The sequence below is a fragment of the Myzus persicae genome, unplaced genomic scaffold (assembly GCF_001856785.1).
Source record: "Myzus persicae strain clone G006 unplaced genomic scaffold, MPER_G0061.0, whole genome shotgun sequence".
Lineage (NCBI taxonomy): Eukaryota > Metazoa > Arthropoda > Insecta > Hemiptera > Aphididae > Myzus > Myzus persicae.
The window spans coordinates 624,446-649,037 of record NW_019104233.1 but is presented as its reverse complement, the minus strand read 5'-3'; the positions used below and the strand labels follow the sequence as shown (position 1 = coordinate 649,037).

The following is a 24,592-nucleotide window of genomic DNA, read 5'->3' as shown; positions in this document are numbered from 1 at the left end:
AGTACAAAGAAAAATGTTTAAGAGGACGTGGTACCCGCATGTGTTGTCTCCGTCTTACAAGTGCGTAACATAGCAAATTGTACACTTAGCAGAACACATGTAGCTCCGTTAATTTAAAAATTAAAGTGAATTGATTTCTTATAAAATCTAAAGGTAAGATTATTATCTAGGCAACCTCATAGGCTTTTTATTATATTTTTATTTTAACGCGAGTTATAAGTATTTTAAGATGTATAAAAAATTTACAATTTAAAAATACTCATAACTCGCGTTAAAATTAAAATATAATAAAAAACCTATGAGGTTGACTAGATAATAATCTTACCTATAGATTTTATAAGAGGTCAATTCGCACTAATTTTTAAACTAACGGAGCTACACGTGTTCTGCTGAACGTAAAATTTGCTATGTTACGCACTTGTAAGACAGAGACAACAAATGCAGGTATCACGGCCTCTTAAGCTTAATAATATGCATTACGTTATTAAAGTTTTAACAATAATAAATAAAGATATAAGTAGTAATGCACATAAATTAATAGAAATATACAGCGACACTTTTGTAATTAGAAGGGAATTTAATTCGGTGAAAATTTCAAGTCAACCTGCAGTTATTCATATTTGGGTTACAACATAAAAAAAATATAGTTTTTAATACAACTGTTAGTACTTCACTTTCTATTTCTAGAAGCTTGAAATCAAAAATCATTCATAGGTATTGTCAACAATGCCGACGATATTCACAAGTGGTATAAGAACATCAGAAACCTAAAATATTCTCTAAAATATAATTATGCCAACACGTAGTGTATAATTTATTTATTTTCGGTTTAGTTTCGATAGTGTGTAGAGGTATAATGTTTATATACATAGGTACCTAAAATAACGAAATTCGAAATGACCATCAATTGAAGGGCTTGAACATTAAAAACCTTTTAAAGAATCACTTTCAACATGTACCTAGGTAGTAGGTAGCTACGTTGCGGATTTCTTAAAATTGTAAATGGTTAGTAGTCAGAAAGGTTTAAAAATAATGCTTTTAAAATGTAAAAATCAGTGAGAAAATAGGAAAATATTCTTTATTTTACGAATTGATCGCTATAAAATGTCATACACAATACACTGTGCAATTATGCGTGTTGAGTGATGCGTGAAGTTGGGTTGAGTTCTTGATTCACATAAATAATCATTTAGTTTAATTCGAATTTTTCTTTATTATTATTCATATGGGTACAACTATTTGTAAAATGTCAATGTATAATATGATTTTATAATACGACGATTGTTTATAAAGAGATTAAATCGCTTTTAAATAGGTTATTGTTTGTATTAAAGAAACTTTAAGTGGAATAATACTATACTAAACTTACTTGATGTGTAAAGTATGATGATATTAATAAACTATTAGTAGCAATAAAACCACCTATAAACGTAGTTGTCCTAATTCCTATGCGATCAACAAGAACTCCAGCGATAGGCGACATTAGAAATGTTGTTCCCACTGTCAAAGAGCCAACCAATGCTAAAATCAACAAAATATTGTAAATAAAACATTAAGATGTGCTGAGGGTGTACACATTTTCAACGTATTCAACTTAAATATTTAATACATTTAAGTAAAAATATATCTATTAAGACATACAATGATTATACAATTGAAGACATCGAGTTATTTATTATTATCGATGTATAAAATGTGTACCAATAAGAAGTACAAAATTAAGGAATATGCATTTGATAAAAGATAAATTATTTATACATCATATCATTTTAAGTGGACGTCGTACCCACATGTGTTGTCTCCGTCTTACACACACACATAGCAAATTTTCGTTCGCCAGTTTCAATAGTGTGCTGTTAGTTTTGATATTAGAGTGAATTTACCTACCATTAAACTTTTAGGTAAGAACATTATCTGTGTTTTCCCGTTAGTTTTTTACGATATTTTAATTTTTAAGTGAATTACCTATGAGCATTTTGATACACTCATAACTCATTTAAAAATTTAAACATCATAAATACCAACCAGAGAACATAGATAATGTTCTTACCTAGAATTTTGATAATAGGTCAATTCACTTTAATATTAAAACTAACAGCACACTATTGAAACCGATGAACGAATATTTGGTATGTCGTACGTGTGTAAGACGGAGACAACTCATGTGGGTGCGGCGTCCTCTTAAGTCTTAATAATAAAGCAAATATATATTAACAGAGGTCATGTAAGTTTCGTATATTTCAAGAACATTTTTGAAGTTTTATTCTACCACAATTAAATTGATGTATTTGATGTATAAGTGATAGGGAGGTCGATAGTCCCACTTTTCCAAAATGTTAACTCATATTATTTTCCCCTTAAATTATAAATTTAAAGAAGATTTATTTAACAGAATTCATGTTTGTTACTTAAAAATGCAAATGTAAAAAAAATATATCAGGGAAAAGTCAATAAGATTTATTTAAGGGGATCGATATTGTGATTTATGTCTTAGTCCAACACACTCGTGATCTAGGATTTTAGCCGTGTTCTTTTCTGAACGTGCCAGATTGATATAATGAAGCCATACGAATTCTGAAAACATTTGATTTGTTGTCAAGTTAACTTAAGATCGGCTTTTTCACATTTTTAATTTTTTCTTTCTCACTTCTAAAGTAATTGAAATATGACTATTTTTTATTATAACGTTTTTAGGAATTTGGGAGGAGGGATATAATATGAAAATGAGGGAAAGCCCATCTCAATTAGATTTGACGATAAATTCAAATCTATTTTCAGAATTCTTATCACTTCACTATATGGTTTGGGCGTTTGGCAAAAACCGGCTAAAATTCAATGTCGCGGGTGTGTTAAGAGGACGTCACACCCGCATGTGTTGTCTCCGTCTTACAAATGTACAACATAGCAAAAACTGTTTTGCATGGGACAACTTTTATTTTTCTGTGTTTGTAGTAGTGATTCCAAAATTTCTGAACATAGAGTAGAAAATTATCTATGCAACGGCGTGCCTATATTTTAGATAATATAAATACAATAAAAGTTATTTGCTTCTAAACATTTTGTTTTTTTCATTTCCTTATAAAAAATGATTCGATAGTGTAATTAAAAAAAAAGCACGCTGTTGCATAGATAAAGTTCTTCTTTACGTGTTGTGAAAATTTGGTAGTTCTACAACAATATTTGTTTGCGAGAAAAGATGTCCTACGCAAAACAGTTTTTGCTATATTGTACATTTGTAAGACGGAGACAACACATGCGGGTGTGTAACGTCCTCTTATAAGCAAAGACGAAAAATCAGAGTATTGAATCCCTTTAAGAGGACGCTACGCCGACATTTGTTGCCTCCATCTTACAAGTGAGTAACATAACAAATTTTACGCTCAGCAGATCATGTTTAGCTACGTAAGTTTACAAATTAGAGTGAATTGACCTATTATAAAATGTAAATACAAGATTATAAAAAAAATTAAATTATTAACTCTAGGGAATTTGATATTTTTATTTTAAGGCGAGTTATGAGTATTTTAAAATTGTAAATTATTTGTACATCTTAAAATACTAACAACTCGCTTTAAAATTCAAATGTAATGAAAAACCTATGAGAAGGAAAAAGAGGTAAATTCACTCTAATTTTGAAGCAAACGGAGCTAAACGTAATTTGGTGAGCGTAACATTTGCTATTTTAAGTACTTGGAAGACGGGGGCGACAAATGGCAGTGTAGTGTCCTCTCAAGAGCTAGATGTAGCTTAAGCTAAACAGAACTGACATACCTAGTAACTAAATGTTATGTCCAGAAACATGTGACTTTTTAAAATTTTCTTTCATAATACTATGGTTGCCTATTGGCTATTACACTTAATTATGTATTTCTTAATTTTTATTAAATAACAACAATAATTAATAGTCATTAAAATAACTAGATTATTAAACAGTAAACCTGCATATCTAATAATAGAAATATTGATTTTTTTTTATCAGAAAAATGAACATGGCGTCATGATGTACTTAAAGTAAAAATATTAATATTAGTCGAATTGAAAGCGGCTATGCAAAAACCAGACAAACCAATTTTTCTCGAAAATCGGGTATTTGATTACGAAAAAAATTAAGAGTAAGCCTGTGCAAGAACAATACAATTTCAACACACCGTATAAGAAATATAAAATATAATTCAATATTTAATTTATATTATATTAGGTATATTATATTATAGTATTTAGAGCTGTCTGGTTTTTACTTCTGTCTAAAATCAAGATACCTTCGGAGGGCGGAGGCCAGATACTGTCTTTTTCATTAATGTAGCAGACTCTACTGTATATACAATAAGCTATTGTATATTTGTGTTAGATTAAATTTTGAACAATTGCATTTCAGCTAATACTGCATCTTTTTTTAATAGTCTAATGTACCTAAACTTTTAGATTCTGAGCGGAGCGATGATTGTATTGATTTTACAATGATGTGTTTTTATTTTTTTAATTTAATTAATTTTTTGTGTCTCTGCAGATTACACGATAAGAAGTCAAAATATAATTTCGATTTTCAACTTCAGTATCTTTACCGGTGGGAAAGTGAATCTAGTTAGTGAATTTAGGAGGTCAACGTTTTAAATACTCAGTAGTTTTACAAAGCGCTGAGAAAAAAAAATATTAAGGAAAAACGGGAATTTTTAAGCAAAATCGGTTTTTGATGTAACTCGTAAAAAAACTACCGTAGTTACGAGATTTTTTCACTGAATGTTTTTATTAGCATTTTCTATACAACATACAATTTTCAAAATATTTTGACTTGTTTTGAGCTGTGTACGGACTCTTTTACTATTAATGTCAATACAATTTTATTCGTTAGGTCATGAAACTTGAAAATTTAATATGAAGCTCCATATATACCATATATATTGTTACAATGGCAGTTGAAAAATATTAAAAATTCATCTTTAGTCATTACACATTTTTACGGTTTATTAAAAACCATGAAATTTTTAGAATATTGAAAAATATGAAAGTGATACACTTGTAATCTACTGTAACGAGTGACATCCACTTACCCCCTCTTTTTTAACATCAGTTTCATTATGAACTCAACATTTTTAAATAGTTTTTTGTGTTTCCTGAAATTTTTTGTAAAATAGAATTGTCTGTTTTAGCACGGACCCTTCAAATTGTATAATATAGTCGAAATAAGTAATCAATAGTGACTTAATTGTACGAAAGTAACTTTTAAGTAAAACGGGGCAACATCCATTCCTTTATTTATTTACTTAAATGTGATATAATGAATACGAAAAAAATCAATATAAATTAATAAAAATATTGAAATAATTATTTTGTCATTGAATAATTAAAGTGACGCGGTGATAAGAGGAAAATTTCAATAGAATATTATGTTCACATTAGTCATTTAATATGTTCGTTAAACACATGTCTTATAACTTTTTATAGAGTTGAATACTCATATTTTTTGAATTAACAAAAGACCTTTTCACACAAACCGTTTAATAGACTAAATTGTGTAGTAAGAAGAAGTTGTCGGACTAATGTGAGTATAATAATGTATTATAATATCATTGTGTTTCGTTTGAAAAGAAGAATGGGTAACTACCAAATTTAACAATGTCCGAACTTGGGATGTAATAAATTCCATATGGGTAGTGAATCAAATAAATTACTTACATGCTTTTGACGCTGCTTCGCCGATACCAGCATCCTCTAGTCTTTTCAATAGATATACATAAGTTACTGAATAGGAATTGATAAAACTAAAAACAAGACCATTGACTAAGAAACTGGCAAACACTACGAAACACGATCGTATGTTAAATTCAGGTAATATCCTTTCTTGGTTCTTCATTTTCCAAAATGTTTATAGATCTAGTGATAAATTGCAAATATTAGCCTAAAAAACAAAAATATAAATGTATTGAACAAAATAAATTTTCGTACACAATATTTAACACAAAAACACTGAATGTAAAACATAAATAATGGTTACACATTAACAGTGTAGAAATTACAAGTAAAATATATTTTTATAATTATTTAAAAATCAAGATTCAGGTTATTTAAATCATAAATTACTCGTATTTAAAATGATTAAAAACATTTAGGGGTTTTATATTTAAAAAAATATTTTGATAAGTTATTATGGATAATTTATAATTACGTCTTATGAGTGATTACAACAGTTTATAAATATTCTTAAATTGTTTGATAATATTCTAGAACTTATACAAATATTTAATTTCATGAAATTATTTTATTATAAGAGTTAAAATTGGCAAAGTCCATACAATAATAACATACATTGTAGGTTAAGCAACAACAGTAAATTACTTTTTTGTAATTTCCCAATACATTTTTATTTTTGGCTGTATCAAAAATAATTACAATGAAATGAAATGTTTTTAAATTTAAATTACAACAATTGTTATACTTTAATAACGTTAAACATTTTGTACATAATATAAATAATGAATGTAATTATTACTGCGAGTTCAAAAGCTCAGAAGTCATAATTAAATTCTATAATATTGAGTTATACTGAATAATATATTCATATCATGAAATGAGATTGATATTTTACTATTTTTAAACAATTTAAAAAGAAACAAATTGACAAAATTCAGAAAACATAATTTAAAAAAACTATATTATTCATAACAATTTTCTTTTTCAAGCAAATTTAATGAATATAAACTTAATTTCAATAATGGTAGTTTATTATTATTTATTACATGCTAAAAGATAATATAATGTAAATATTATCAAGTTTTGGGTTTGTTTAATTTTCCACAAATATAAATATTTGTTTAATAAAATTATGAGCAATGAAATAAAATTAATTAATAAATTTCTAAAGAAAATTGTAATTGGCAATTTACAATTTAAAAATAATTCATTACTATAATAACTAGTATTACTAAGGAATTTGATAATAATAGATACATTTCTCTAAATAATTGTTGATATTTATTTTATAGTTATCAAAAATCATAATATTGAATTTATTATATTACTAGACCTAATGTAGTTACAAATAGGTACATTTGGCAAATGACTAATGAGAAATAATAATAACAAAAACAATAATAATAAGAATAGTAATAATAATAATAATAGCAATAACAACTCTTGTTCATACGGATATTAGATATACTATTATCAGGGGTGGCCAAACCGCGGTTATCGTTTCATAACCATTATTTTGAACGTAGTTAGCATGTATTATGTATAATTGACAACAACAATTTTTAAATTCCAATGTGGGTGTTTAGTTTACTGGGGTCTCCTAGGGGATTATTTTTGGTTTTAGTACCATATTTCAATATAAATTGTTGAAAAATGGGTTTGATAAAATAAGTGAGATAAAAGAATTATATTTTAAAAATTATTATGATAATATTATCATTTTTTTTTACATTCTGTGCCATTATATAATATTCTAAAATGATAAACCAAACTGATTGAAAACCATAATTTTGTTACTGCTATAGGTAATAAAAAAAATTATTTATCCATTTTCCATATTTATTATTTTTTAAATGATTATATTTCGGGGTATGTTGACCTATCGGGCTGACGGTGAACACATATAACTTGTAATGTTGTGAGTCAATAACACGTACAAATAGAATGATGTGAACTATTCAACTATGAATAGGTTTGTGTGATTAGCTTAAAATGTATAAAAATAATTTTGAAACAAATTTAAAAAAAATGTAAAACAATAGGTTAATAAAAAAATATAATAATATTTTTTCAGTTTTGATAAAAAAAATACTATATGGATTTTATTGAGCGGATACGATCGCGTAAATCATTTTTTTATGATCGTGTGTGATATATCATTTACTATTTATTATTTAATTCCAATTTAACACTTCCATTTTAGTGATCTATTGACTATTCAAGGGTGTTGTACACTCAAAACCTATCATACCTCTACAGCAGAGCAACTTCCAAGGTTTCATTTTTTCATAAAATTAACAATATGAAATCTGATAGGTAATATAGATATATGAAGAAAACCATGACAACGGAAGTACTTATAGATGAAACATAGTATGTGTGGGTAAACTAATGGTATTAGTACACGTCCACTCTCTTCTTTGAATTTAATTTGTTTGAATGTGTTTTATTTATTTATTTATTTGATAACGAGATAAAGAAATACATGATAATATAATATGATATATAGCTTTTTTATTTTACTGTAATCGAGCAAAAATTATATTATGAACGTTATCATAAGCATAACGTTAATGCTTTTCTTACAAAATGCATTTGTATACAACAGAATTAATTTCACAGATACCATATAGTCTATACAGATTACAGGGGGTATGCAAAAAAAAAGATCTGAAAAAAATGTACTATGCTAATTAAGCTAATGACAAAAATTGGGAAAATTATATGAATCATAAATAATTTAAGAAATAAGCTCATGCCAAGAAATTCCCAAGAATAATATTTTGAAAAAGTTATTACATTTTGAATTAATTCACCCCAAAAATTATTGATAATTTCAAATTTCAAAAAAAAAATAATCTACTTGACTTAGATAAATGTATTTCCCCCCCAAAAGTTGTTCTTATATTCAGTTTTACAAATTAACCATTTTAAAATTTTCTTTTCAGTTTTAAAAAATAAAAATAAAAATTATATACTATAAAATATATAGCACAAGTGATTATAAATTTTATAAAAATTGTTTATTGATTATAACATAAGTTATTGCATTAGTCGGTTCTTTCTATTACACTCTGTATATACTAAATTATTCAAATTACAACTTAACTTTTTATCGCAATCTTAACAAATTTGGCATGTCATTCGTTTATAGATATAAATAATTGCATACTATTTAATATATAACTTTAAAGAATCTATTATCCAATAATGCAATAATTGTTACGTTCGTGATTTAATTTGAAATATATCAACATCACGATTTGTTTATTCTATTTATATATTAAACAATTCATATAAAGAAGTTTGATGAGGCCAGTTAGTTTTAATCATATAATGTATAGAATCATTGCAGACATTAATTAATTAAAATAAAATATAATATATATTTTACACGATAACGTCGGTAAGGAGTGAGAACTAAGAAAACTATGTATCAAATATTCAAATCTTCACCCATTAATTGAAGTTGTTGTAAAGTCAAAATTCGTAAAAAATCGTAATACTATTCAAAATTATAAGTCATGAATACAGAATAATATAAATAACATTATAGATAAGCAACGACAATGCAAAAATTAACACAATAAAACGATTAAGTATTTTATTGTACCGTTATTTAAGAATTATATACTTTTGTCAATTGAAACATTCAACAATTTTTTTATTTTTTTATTCAATATAATATAGATAGTACTTGATCTATTAGGTCCCTTATTTGTGTTGGATAAAGTAATATCTATAATCTATATTATAAGAAGCTGGTAATATAGTAATATTATTATATTTTTCATAATTAAAATTTGTAATTTGTAATTTCAATTGTATGATAAAAAAATATACAAATCCTGAATTATTTTATAATTCAGTTAATATTTGAACAGGTGGTCAGGTTAGGTTATGTTGAACAGGTGGTCAAATTTAAGAATTCATGCGGAAAAAGGTCAGATGTTGAAGTGCGAGAGCATAAACCGTCATCTACCTACGTTCTTTTGTATCCATATTCCATGTTGTTATTCATTAAACTCTTACTATAAGTAATACTTAGTATACAATGCTCAAAAATGCGGATAATCAATGACATTACAAAATAATAACTTAGAACCACGATTTAAGATATACCTTAAAAGTATATCTGATAAAGTGATGACTCGAGTTTGTGTACATTAATAGATTACAATATGTGTACATAGTATGTGCATAATACTCGTTGAAGTCAATACACTTTTAATTTCAAAATAATAATTAAGAATAAACATTACCATTTTAAGGAACATGTTTATAATATTAACACAATACGGGTTTAACAATGGAAATCGTGGAAACTATAGTTGTAGTTTAAACACACATATCGTCACATAGGTAGGTGGACAAATGCAATAATAAATAATATCGAAAACCAAATAACCAAACAACCTATACTAGTATACTACGCCCAGTAGGTCCACGTGGATATACATTTTTCGAACGACCGCAGCTACGCATAAACTGTAACTCCACACAATTGAAAAAAAAATTAAACCCCGGAGCTTCACATTTACCAATAAACTTGAAGCCTGCATGCAATATTATATAATCGGCAATCGATACACAATGATTATAATTGAAAAGCATGGGAAATACCTGTTAAGATTTAAGATATCACCATATCGTGATCGGTGTAAAATTGTGATAAAATTAAATTATAATCTGCAAATAGCCATATTTAACGGTTTTTATTTTATAATACCATAATATTATATCCGTTCAATACAACATTGCAGTACCTTAAACATCGGAAATGGAACACAAATTATAAAATGATTGTCTAATTTTATTTTAAAATGGATAATAATTCCAGAAAGTTTTCAAAACTACATTAATTCAATAATTATTTTGTAATAAATTAATATATAAACTTGCTATATTTCATGTTATATAGTAAAAGTATATACCAATCCTGACTCTAAAAATAAAGAATCTAACAAAGGAAAATCGAAAATGGCGTGGAAAATTGTTTAGTCTTATATTTCTGGACCCAAATTACGTTGAATTATACTTGAAAAACAATTTTATAATAATGGACGAATTACAAAGCTTGATAATTTTAAGAAAATATATACATAAAAAATTATACAATATTTTCACCCAGTGTTTAAACTAAAAGAAAAACAACATTGGAGAATACGACAAATAACCTAGTTTTTCATGCCAAATTTGGTGATTTGTCTACTTCAACACATTCAAATAATACGATTTTCAATAAAAATGCATAGTTAGACGAATTCTAAAATACCAATGAACTCAGCTAATACGAATACATGCAGGTTAATCAAATATAAATTAAAAAATCAATATGAAAAAAAATTACAAGGCATGACTTAGTAAAATATGTATAGCTTCATGATAATGAATAACTTTCTTTGCAAATTACTTTTATTTTTTGTATCTATTTGAGTATTATAATATGATAATAAATAATATTATAAAAATATAATATGCATTAAACATTTATTAGCTATTAACTACGCATTCATACTTATAAATGCATTTTTTAAATGTTTATATTATTAATTAGTTTATTACTCATTAGGTATTTTAATTTAGTAATTTTAATTAGTACGTAAAAAAAACCACATAGGTACAAAGTTAAGATATGTGATGCAAAGGTACGATTTCAAAAAAAAAAAATTGGTTACGGTGTTATTTTATAAAATGGCAACAATTTTTGCGCAGTACTGGGCTCCCACTTAAAATATTATATTGTATGACAAAAGATTCGTGCGTTGATTAAATAAACAAATAAACGCGACCAAGAACATTCAATAATCGTGTGTTGTGTGTAAAATCATTATTATAGTAATATAATATACTATAAATTATACAGTATCCGTGATACTATATACTATACCTACTACTTATAGATTATTATAGACGAGCCAAAAAATGATGTATTATAATTAAATTAAAATATTGTTTCGAAAATAATGCAAGGAATACTATGTATATACAGTGACACAATGTCAGTTACCTATATATTTATATCATATAACATTATAAGCCACAAAAGGATATTATAGATTGAAATTCCGATGGTAAAAAACGGTATTAATAAACATTCTGTCATTCTGATTAATTTACATAACAATATAAATAGTCAAATAAAAAATATCTAAAGGTGTAAACAATATAAACTTAAGAAATATGTGGAATGTATAATATTTGAGATATTTTGAAATGCAAACCAGATTAACCAAATTTAGGTATTTAGGTGATGGATATTGCATAATTTAGGATTGTTTTTTTATTCTAATACTTGATTTAGCTTTTACCTCATGGTACGTACTATGTAATTTTGGGAATATGTATACATATACACATACAAAAAAAAATGAAATTATAACTTTGAGTAACAAGTATACGTTATTAATGAGATAACAAACAAAAAAAATTATATTTATTCAAAAAAATTTTTTTTTATTAGAGCATATTGTTAATATGTAACAATTGAATATTGATCATTACTTGGTTTGTCAGTTAGTGACATAATCAATCAAGTTTCATTAAGAGGATGTCAGCACAACATTTGTGAGCTGTGTCTATTTCATACAACATAAAAAAAAACTTCATAATACTACATTTCCCATTTTGAACTATACAGTGAACATGAATAGAAATTTATTAGGAGAACAAATTTATATACAATATAAATAGCTAAGGATAATATAATCTAGTAACCTATGTACTATGTATCTAACATATTTTAATTATTATCTATTAAGACACGGTAAACAAAACAGTAACTAACACACAATATTTTACTACATACATCAAAAATTTATAAATATTCCTATTTTTATACTACTTAATTTATAGGTTTTTTTTTAAATCTATGAAGAGAAAAAAAAGTACCTTGGCTGTATAAACCAATGATTTATTTAAATTTAATGACAAACTATAGCTAGGTATATTCTTGAACAATAAAAATCTATAGGTATCTAATTTTTTGGTAATTAAATCCGAAAAACATAAAAGAACACTAATTGTAATTTTTAAATTTTGATATGAATACCTATTTTATATTTATTTTTTATTTATATACAAATAATAATATAATAATTAAAATAGCATAATAATAATAATCATACAATTAACACCAATCGACTTTTATAACAGTATTGACAAAAGTATTTTAACAAAACAAATTATTAAGGATAATGTGTTAAACATTTTAAATAGGAATATAATAAATAATAATGAAGAGGATTCGCAACATTAAGGCTAAGCATATAAAATATTAATATTTAAACATGCTCATAATTCAAATCTTAGAAATAAAGTAAAAAACAAAGAGAGAACATAGATAATGTGCTTACATTAAATTTTGATAATAGGTCAATTCACTAATATTTAAGCCAACAACACAAAATTGGAACTGATGGACTTACGTCATGTTGGTATATATAATGCGTTAGGAAGACAGAGACAACACATGCGGGTACGACGTCCTCTTAATTAAATTGTTTCAATTAAAATAAATAAAAGTTATTGTACAACATTTTTTAATATTCTATTAAAATCGTGAAAATTATAATTTATAAATGATTGTTCAATGTTTAGACATAACTCCTAATAAAATAACGAAAACATAACTCAATATTGACAAATTATGATGCAGCAATGATAATGATGACATTGAATTTTATGATATAATTTATTTTTAATCAATAAAATAATATTGTAAACTAGTGTTGTTGAACTCTTATATCTATCTTTGTGTGCTTAATCAAGTTCACTGTCATTATTTAATTTTTTTAGTAACATGTTATAATATTCGTAAATCATTTAAATATGTTACTATAAGTATTATATGCTAATTAAAAATGTCCGTTATAATTTATATTTGAATCATTAATATCTTATCAAAAATATTACGGAGTTGAAATAATTGTTAGCATAGAATTTGAAGAGCACTTATGTTTCTATGAATCAAGTATAAATAAATAAGCTTAAACAGCTTAGCTAACGCTTGAAATGGTGTAGTAGCTTTAAGTTGCAATGTTAGATGGCGGAAATTAGTAAAACGATTTTGCTATGGTCTTAGAAGAAAAAGGGAAACAACAGATTTAACGCCAATATTTTCTAAATGTTCATGAAAACTAAGAAGCCGGTGAAGTAAATGAAATAATTGTTGAATAAATATCAATTAATGTTGATAATATTGATCGTATTGATTGATTACCGATGGAATTTATCGAAATAATTTTCGCGAATTTACACTTACAACAGTTGAAAGTTAAATGAAAATTATATTCTGCAGGAAAGATTTTTGATGTACCTACCTAATAATAACTGATTATTATTAATTCATGATATAATTTTAATTGTATGTCTATAAAATATAATTTATAAATGATAATTAATTCATCAACAATATGATACCAATGACAAGAATCAAAAAGATCAATAACGAAAAATGCTCAACAAGCACGTACAAAGCTACAAACTATCAATAGTCTAAATTATGTTATAATAATGTTCTCGTTATTTTCCGCAGCTGAAATATTGATTATTTACGAAACCGGGAAACAATGCTATATTGTATACGTATAATAGTAGGTATGCAATATACAAATTGTATCAAAAAAGGTTTAATTTCCTACAATTCTACGTGATATAATTCATTTACACAAATTTAAACACACTTTAGTGGGTCCGTTGATTTTCAATACACGTAAAAGATACAAATTAAAACAAAAAATCAAAAATTAGACTTGACATGTTTGCTCTAAAATCGACAGTTAAAATATATTTTTTAAAAAATGGAAAAAATGTCCAATGTGTATTCAAAAATATAATACAAGTAAGACAATCTTAGATGAGTTCTATAGTAGGTAAACATAATGATTGAGTTCTTCTAGAGATTAATCTATGTAAAATTATAGTAACACATAAATATAATTTTATGATACTAGAAGTAATATTTTTCAATTACAAGATAAATTATGAACAACAAATGTCGTATTTAATAGTAAAAGTAGATAATTTTAAATTAAAATTAAATATAGATCAAAAAGATGGAAAATATTTTGAAAATGATTTCAAGTCAAAGAACTGCTAATATAAATAAATAGTAAAAATTTCCAAAGTATGGTTATTAATTTTTAAATTACAAAAAAAAATAATTTGGTTGAAAATCAGCTAAATTAGTTTCTTTGTTAGTTTTTGCCAATTATTTTAAAAAGTATTGGGAATTTCTATCCAAGGTACCAACTAGATCAAAGTTAAAGATTAAAGCATTTTTAACTCTTAAAAACACAATGACAAACAAAAAAAAAAAAAAAATTTAATACATTGTGAAACCAAGCTCAGAATTTCAAATGTAAATCCTCTATTGTTAGGAAACACTATTTGTATGCGGATCAATTGACTAAAAACGGGATCTTCTATATTTGAAATATCAACGTTATAACCAACTAATGACTATTATAGTAGGTCTATCAATACGTATAGAAAGATTTTTTTTATAAAAACCGCTTAAACTGTAAACGTTACCGGTTTTCTGAAGTTTAAATAATGATGAAAATAATAAAAATTCTGCTTTAAAAATCTAGAATAATTTGCACTGTATATTCAGTATTTATTTTAACTTTATATTGTAAAATTGCAATTGAAATTTGTACTGTTTCTCGAATTTATTAACCTAATGGGTGGAAGAAGTTTGACGTAAAATGTAGGTATTTTAAAAAGACCAATTCATTTTAATATTAAATAATAAATTAAAACAGTTTAACAATAGTTTAGTATTTCATAGGCATTTATAGAAAAAATGGATATGTTGATAAGTAATAAGATGTAGGTTTGAAACTAGAAAGCAGGGTTAAACTATTGGGGTTTCCAATTAATTAAGAATACTATTAATTTAAATTTTAAATCTATATTTTAATACTATACCAGTATTTTATATCAACTCTACGGTTCAAATATTTTTGGATAATAAAAGTATTTTATACAGAACTATAACAGAATACGAATATGAGTCTTAGTATATTATTAAATGCTCTTTTAAAATAGGTAAATAATAAAATAAACAATACAATTTAGTTACTCATAGTTCAAATATAAACTGCGGGACAATTACTTTAAAATAATATACCTATATCATTTTTAAATAGGTACATTGATTTGAACGTCTTGTTACAGTTTGTGAAAATTTGTCCAAGTACAACTTATTACGACAGAGTCCTATAATTAGGATTTAGAGTTATTCAATTATTATTATTATGTGTAGTGTGTACAGTCAATATTCTGTAATATCAAATAAATCTCGAGTACTCGTGTATATTTTAAATTTAGTATTTTCCGTTAAATATATGTCTAAACTATTTTATTTAATCAAACAATAAAAATTATTACTTTTAAACACTTACTTAAATATTATTTTGTATACTGTATAATGTACTTTTTAACATGATTTTAAACACTGCAATAAGAAATGCTACCACGTGCTACTTGATCACACAGCAAAACGTAACTAAACTCGCTCCTGGTTGATGAGACAGGAATCTACGTTCGCTATGGTACCCAACGTATATTTTTATACATGCGACACTGCGGTAGCCAAGCGTTCTCAAAATGTTTTTATCGACCGCAAACTTCTTTACGAAATATCAATTTGCTATGTAAGAATATGTGACATTATTATAAATATATATATTAAATAATAATTATAAATAAAAGAAAATACTATAATTTTTAGTATCTTCTAAGTAGGTACTTCAATTTATTATTGATTATATTTTTATACAAAAAAAAACCCTTAAAATATTTATAATTAAACTGTTAAGAGTAAGGTTAATAATATAATTAAACTGAAAAATTGTATTTAAATAATTTGAATTATTAATAAAAGATATTTTGGTAAGCACTTCTACGTAGGTAGGTATCCGTTAAGGGATAGTATGACAGTCTGTAGGGTGATTTAATGTTTAGACCGCTTGGGGTTCATTGTATCTTGAATGCACAATATCATGCACGAATAAAATGACGCAATACATCAACATGTGAAATAATACAAAATTAACACAGTATAATGTTTATAAAAATACTTTTAAGTTTTAATATAAGCACTTAAGTAAAAGATATATTATTAATTTTATAACTATACATTATCTAGTATAATAATAATACGAAATATTTTGAAAAAAAAAATTATATGAATTACTTTAGAATAGAATTATAGACCATAGGTGGGTGGTAGATCTAAATTATAGTCTGAATTTGTAATAATAATAAAAAATATTGTTGCACAAGAACCTTCAGTTTTTTAAAATCGAGATATTTTTTCAAAGAATTTGGAATAGGATTTTTTTGAAAAGTTTAAAAGTAAAGACAATTTATTATTTTGAATAGTAACTAGGTACTAATAAATAATAACTGTAAATACTTTCTATTACTTGGTAAGGTGTCTTATAATATAGTTGAAGAAACTAAAAACCCATAAGCCTCTGAGAGTAAGATAACTTGAGTAGGTACTGAATAACCATCCTACATGCAGTTATATTTCATATTGGAGAATTCCAGATACTCAACATTAAAACTAGTATTCTTTTTTTATACTTCGTATTTCGAATGCCCATATCTATATTCTATATACATTATACATATAGAGTCCAAGTCAAAGAGTCAAGTGGTACAACCAGTTATTGAAAAAAAAACGATAGAATATGATTACAAGTTGCAACTCTGAACTCTGAGAAATACAAACATGGCCATGTGTAATATTATATATGCCTACAGTGTGCAATATGTATAGTATATATAGTCAATAACCAATATGTACACGCACTACGCAGTGATGTATATTATTTCCATTTAATACATAATAATATAGAACATTTAAGATTATTGATACAATGATACTTAATGAACCACATTCTACCAATATAACTGGCAACTAAATAAACTATTTACTATGTTGATTTGTATATTCTGAATACTACATTCAGATATTTTATTTTATAATTAACAACAAAATTAATAAAGGTCTTGTATATTTTAATAACTCCTGTTCCTTAATTTTTAATTTATAAACATTTTAATAGTTAGTTGTTATAAGGACATCAAATTTACTTTTAGGTACCTAATGGATCGGAATTTCCAGTGCTTATGATTTATGGAAACTACAAATTTAACAGTTGGTTGTAGGTAGTAGATACTCATAATATTAGTAGTAATGAGTATAATCTTGTTCTATATAAAATATTTAAAAGTACCTATTAAAGAAGTATAAAATTAATTTAACAATTTAATACTTTACACAGTCCCATTTTTTTTTCAATTTGAATTGAAATATCTCTTTTTGGTAATTTAAGTAGGATTACTCAATACTCATATTCGATTTATAACACTATTCAAAACAGTAGTCTAGGTATAATACCTCTGACTACACATTTTATTGGTAGATATTATACAATTGTATGACAATGTCCTTTTTTCATAAAGTTAGAAGTTATTTACTCTTTTATCTACTGGCTACAATGAAACAATTTTTGTTTTTTTAGTATTTACCTTATAAAATAATTGTAATAATTTTTATAAACGAAACTAGTTGATCTTGTTATACACTCAGGAAAAAACAGCATACTTATTACTTTATTACAATTAATTGTTATAAAACTATATTAATTATTAATCACAATTATTTGTATGTCCCTTCAAATGTGTTAACTGAATAAATTGATTACTACTATTCTACTTATCATTCAAACTATGTTTTGTTTTGTTTTGTTTAATTCTATATTTATATTTTATTATTGAAAATAATTCTTCAAAATATACAACAACCTTATACCAACACACCTTAAAAAATGTTTTGAATTGCATATAATGTATACATCATAAAACTAATATCTTATTAAGCACAATGTATGGTGTATGTACTATTAATGATATTATACAATAGGACATAGGTAATAGTATAATATGGCCCTCTTTATCATTAGGACATTCGGAATAGCCAAAGCCCTAGTTTTATTTTTTCATAAACTTTATAATTTAAATGAATATAATAAGTAATAACTAACTTAACGGCTAACCTATATAAGAAAAAAAAATAGAATAACTGATGGCTTCCTAATAAGGATCATATTTTCAATTACAAACTTATTTTTCTATTATCATCCTTCATACTGTTAATTATTAAAATATTGATGTTATATGTAAATCCAAATTAAAACGAGCAGGATCAGACTTCTGAGTTATTAAACCTTGTGTAGGTACTTAGCAAAGTAATCCATTATAGGGTTAGAAGATATGATGGTTTAAAAATTATAGTAATTACTAATATAAATGTACCTATAAACATTTTACAATTTGTAAAAATGTTCAGGTATAATAAGTACTAAACTAAAGATAACATCTATTTTATATAAAACCATTATTTATTATTATTATTATTCATACTAGGTATATAAAATTAAACAACTTAGAAATTATTTATACAAATATTGAATTTAACCCATTAAAATTTTCCAAAAAAATCACCCAATTAACAATTTTCAGTGAAAGAGTAGTTCTTTTTGAAAGTGAAGTTTGCATCACCAACAAAATGCTCCTTAGATAATATAAAAACATGGATTTTAATTATAGGTACCTACTTCAAAAGTCTAAAAATGAGAATTAATTCATTATTGGATGAAAAACGTAAGTGAGCATCCTTGGTGAATCACTGTGTATGGCTATGTTGAATTTGATAATTAATTATTATATTCAATGAAACATTATAAATACATTACAAGTGGTCGTTTTCATAAGAAGTATAGTATGAGTTTCAAGGGGTTAATTTTATAGTTAGGGCTTAACCAATGGTTGGTGAACAATGCTCTACATTATTTTATATTTGTTTCATTGTTCCCATACATTGGTTATGTGTGAATAATATATCAGTTTCTATTAGAATAATATAAAAAACTATTTATTAAATCATTATTTTTGGAATATTTTTAATCGGTGCAAAAATTTGAAATTTTTATTATAAAATAAAGTATGCGACCCCCTGCTGAGAAATCTCCATGCATTTTGCTGGCTCGATCGGCAACACGAGACTAAATTTTCTTCAGAGTAGAATAATAGATTCTAAAATCAAATACGTGGTATGGTAGTATAATGTGAAGGTTTTTAAAACTATCTTTTTCTAAAATGTTATTATTTGATAAAATATAATATTTTCCTTACATATTCCTATGTAAATCAATTTTCAATACATAAAAATGATAAAATTATTTATACTTTCATTGAAATATGATAAAATTATAACTTTTATTGATAATAAACACAACTAATTAAGAAATTAATCATTTGAAATAGCGAAGCAGCGGTGTCATTTGATGGGTGGACAAAAGAGATATATGGCCTCTTATAATTTTTAATGGCATCCTGGCAACTGGGATAATTCTTTATGATTGTTGAATTGTCCAACTGTATCTTCTTACTAGAAAAAAGTTCTAATGAAAATGATACTTAAAGGTTATTACAACTACTTATGCAATTCTCCAGTAAACTAAATTCTATTACTGCGATTACCACTGGTTAACATAGCGTTGTATTATTATATAACAATTTTGTAATCTACAAGACAAATTAATAATATGAATAGTTCTGATTAACAAATGTAAAGTATACATAATCAATGCCTAAAAAAATATTAATTATAATGCAGTGTTAACTTGTGGTAATTGCAGTACTGTAGTTGAGTTTACCAGAAAATCATTTAGGTTGTTAAGATAACCAGTAAGGACCAAACAAAAATATTGTTAGATACCTATATTTAAATATTTTTATTACCTATTACCTATAATAACAAAATTATCCTTTAGTTTTTAGTATTGTAGATGTTATATTAGATTTTGAGTGAGGAATGAATTTTTAGTTTTACATTACGGTTAGACAGATTTCTAATCGACAATGTATTATTATATACAGACAATAGGTACTAAGCTAGTTTAGTGAAACAGGCATGTAAAGAGCATAGGTGTACGCAGAATTTTTTCATAGGGTATGTGGGTATTTTTAAATACCTAGCTTAATACAAAAAATAACTCCCTAAAAACGCCTAATATAAATAACTCGTTCCATAATGCAAATACCAATTTAAGCAGAAAAAAAAGGAGGTACATGCATTAACTTATTTTTTGATTTTAGATAATTAAATTCGAAAAGTTTGTTTAGTGATTTCATTTCAATAATTAAGATCATTTTATATTTGATCGGAGTATGAAAATAAGCAATAGTGCTGAGTCCAGAATGTTCCATGACAAAACCAAAATTCACACTAAAATTGGTGGATTTTGATTTCAAATATATTATCACGTGTTAGTAATCTATTTTATTATTTATAGGTTATACATATCTGTGGTGATTATTATAATATAATAATGAAATCTAATTAATATTTTATTTTGTCTCAACTCATAATAAATTTATAAGAATAAATGAAAAATATTTAAATATTAAAATGCTAATCATGATTCTAATCAAAAATACAACGAAAAACTATGCTGATGATTTATAGCTCTGCAGGGGATGCCATGGGCATGGCATACCCTGCCACCCCTATGGTAAAAAGCAGGAATCATATAGAAAGAACAATATTTTAACATTTAAAACTTTGTATAAGAGCCAGTAAAGGTGTTGCGTCTGACTAGTAAAATCTGAAATGACACCACTTATTTGAAACTGCTGCTTACTATAATATTCCATTATTACATTATCTACTTACATCTGGTATTATAGGAAGAAAAGTTCATGATTATCTTGTGAGCGACATTATTGGTTAATGCATAGAATAGATGAAATCATGAAATATTATTTAATATATATTATTGTAAGTATGAAATATGTATCATTTCATATAGGTATTCTGTGATTTTACAGTCATTAAAATTTTAATTTTGAAGTATGAAAAAATTTAAACGATAGACGGATAATGATATTCTGTTGATAATTGATATTTGATAAGATATCATAATATTATGCCGGGGTTGTTAAGAAACACAAGGCGTGTTTTTACGGAGGTAACCATGGAGATTAGGTTAGTGGAGGTAACGAACGAAAACGGTTAGGTTAGGATAGTGCGTCGCGGTCGCACTCACAGATTTCTGTTTAGTGTAGTATGGATGTCTGTGGTCGAACGTGATTATTCCGTATCGATACTTATGTAATTTTTCTTCTTGAATATCCCGAGTGCCAATGCTTATATGTTATTCTTACGGCTGTTTATATTAAACACATAGATAAAGAAAAAAGGTATATTAAATATTAATGTCAAGTGTGACATACTATATTATTATCTTAATAACCTAATGTGGTATGTGGGTCACAATACGTACGTGTCCTCAACCCCCCCACAAAGAAATTCTTGTAAATTTCTATCCAAATATTTTGTACTGTCACTTTTATGAATTTGTTTGATAGGTAGCTCTTGGGATTTGTACCACACCAGTATTTGAGCAATAGGTATCGAAAATACACATGGGGACTGACGACTCATGCATCCAGCCCCCCTTACATAAATAATTTAGTATCCATATATTTATATACTCCATGATTCAAGAACTCAATTTGTATGAATTTGTACGACCATTTTCGGTATGTATAGAAATAAAGAATATATTTAATGTTACGTCCCAACTGTCGCCGATGTATATATATATATATATATATATCAACGTGGAAATTAGTACTTGATGTATTTAGATTTAATGTTCGTTTATTCATTATTTTTTTTTTTATTATACTTAATACGAAAATACAATATAATAATTAATACAGAGTAGTGAGCGGTGTTAGGACCTGACTCTAAGACTCATATCTAAGACTGTGAGTGGTTTTAGGACCAGTCTCCAAGTGTCTTGAGTATCCCTAACTGTCTGACTGTCTCTTGTCATCGTCTAAGACCTAAGTGGTGGTCGTGGTGGTGGCGACTTTCTAAGTACATGTCGAAATTCTGGTCGATTCATATTCTTTTCTCTTGGATAGAGAAGATTTTCCGAGAAGAGACTTACGACAACACTTCTATAATTTGATTAATTTAATGTCATGTTCGCCACACTCTTACCAATGACCTCCGCATGCTTTTGATACTAATATTACCGATTATATTAAGATTTTATGTAGTTTGATTTTGATATAATCTGTGCTAATAGCTTCATTAGTTTGGTCGTCACACCTAGTCGCAAATGAGTGATATCTTATACATAGGTATTTTATATTTACATAACACTAAATAAGTACCTACTGCATAATTTATATTAGAAAAATTAACAGTCGATAGGTACTTAATAATTGGCCGTACTCTTGTCATCTTATTAACGGATTATGGATAAAACACATAAAAGCACTTATGTAATAATGATAAGGTATATATTACTATTAACTGTCGTAACACAATTATTATAAGAAATAGTACCTAGTACCTTAACAATAGTCAATAAAAGATAATGAGTGTTCAAAGTGAGCAACAATTATTGTTCTTTAATATTAAATTTAACATGAATATTTTAATTTTTGAATACCAAATATATTATAAACATATATTATGTGTATATATATAACATAGGCGAATCTAGGAATTCATAGCAGGGTGTGCCTTTACCTCAAAAAGGCCCTCTGTAGTTCAAAATACCTCTCAGTTATCACACGTTTAAAATATGTTTCCCATTTGAAATCACAATATTAATAATATTAAATAATATTAAGATGAATTTTTATTACCTAGTTTAGATGCTATTTTTCGTGCTGTAAAATATACATGTTATGTTTCAAAATTATTCAATTTAATAAACTACAACTATTGCAAAGTTCAATATATGTTACTCAGTTATTTTTTTTGGACATATGTCTACCAACAATTAAATTGTTAATCAATTATGTTTAAAATTCTTGGAAGTTTAATACCTATAACATCTTAATTTTATTATCATTAATAACAAAGAAATGCATTAAATATATAACTTAATTTTATTATAATTATAACAAAGAATTGTATCAAATATATAATATAACTGGTAGTAATTAACAACTATTTTTTATAGGTACATTTTATAAAATTAGTCTTCTTTGGTTAGGAGTCATAACTTTGAACTCTTCAATTACATTATTTATGTCCACTGAGTTAGTTAATTCCTGCTCCACAAATAAAAATAAGAGAGATTCTAAGCGATCTTGAGACATAGTGGACCTTAACTTAGACTTAACAATAGTCATTTTTGAAAAAATACGCTCACATCCACAACTAGTTACGGGTATCACTACAAACATTGATAATACTTGATTGAAATTGTTAAATACATCTTGTCGGTTTGAAATGGCCAACCAATCTAACCATTTATAGACAGTATGTGAACATGTTCCGGATGGAATATTTTCAGCTTCTTTTAATAATTTTACTTCTGTTGTTAGTTCGGTTACATTTATTTTGAAATAATCTGCTAACATAGTATAATCATATTTACTCAGATTTAACTTAATTAGATTACCTACAGCACCTATAATGTCTAATGTTTTTGTTAAAAATCTTTTATCAATTTCTCCAATTAAATCATCTAGCAATAAGAAAAATACATTGATCTTCATTTCATCATAAATTGTTTCTGTAAAATATTGAGTGGTTTTGTTTGTATCAATTTTCACAGAAACTTTTCTTTTTTTTACCTCTGGAATGGTAATTTCATGTTTATTGCACATCTGAATTGTTTGTCTGTAAACTTCTTCATACTCTTCAGGATTGTTTCTTATTCTGACAATTGCTGATTTCAAATTTTTAATCAACTCAACAGCTGATACTAAATCTAAAACTGGAGATTGAAGAGCTGAACTCACTTTTAGAATTATTTGTAAAATAGGCTCCATTGTAAATAAGGCAAAA

The 24,592-nt window shown here is 25.9% G+C and overlaps 2 protein-coding genes across 4 annotated transcripts in view; one reads left to right on the top strand and one right to left on the bottom strand.

The window, feature by feature from the left end:
• LOC111040284 (monocarboxylate transporter 10) overlaps positions 1 to 21,464 on the bottom strand; it is a 31,981-nt gene extending 10,517 nt beyond the window's left edge. The window contains exons 1-3 of one of the 3 annotated variants that reach the window (XM_022324134.1): positions 21,446 to 21,464; positions 5,674 to 5,896; positions 1,370 to 1,521 (exon numbers count right to left, since the gene is read on the bottom strand). In XM_022324134.1, the coding sequence (XP_022179826.1) occupies positions 1,370 to 1,521; positions 5,674 to 5,851 (330 nt within the window). In that variant the 5' untranslated portion in view covers positions 5,852 to 5,896; positions 21,446 to 21,464. Of the gene's footprint in view, positions 1 to 1,369; positions 1,522 to 5,673; positions 5,897 to 16,097; positions 16,255 to 21,445 lie in introns of those variants that run through there. The other 2 variants (XM_022324133.1, XM_022324132.1) reach the window with 2 other exon arrangements.
• Positions 21,465 to 21,842: 378 nt separating this feature from the next.
• Positions 21,843 to 24,592, top strand: part of LOC111040319 — a 12,890-nt gene continuing 10,140 nt past the window's right edge. The window contains exons 1-2 of the transcript XR_002605190.1: positions 21,843 to 21,972; positions 22,141 to 22,314. The gene's annotated coding sequence lies outside the window, so the exon portion shown is untranslated. The remainder of the gene's footprint in view (positions 21,973 to 22,140; positions 22,315 to 24,592) is intronic.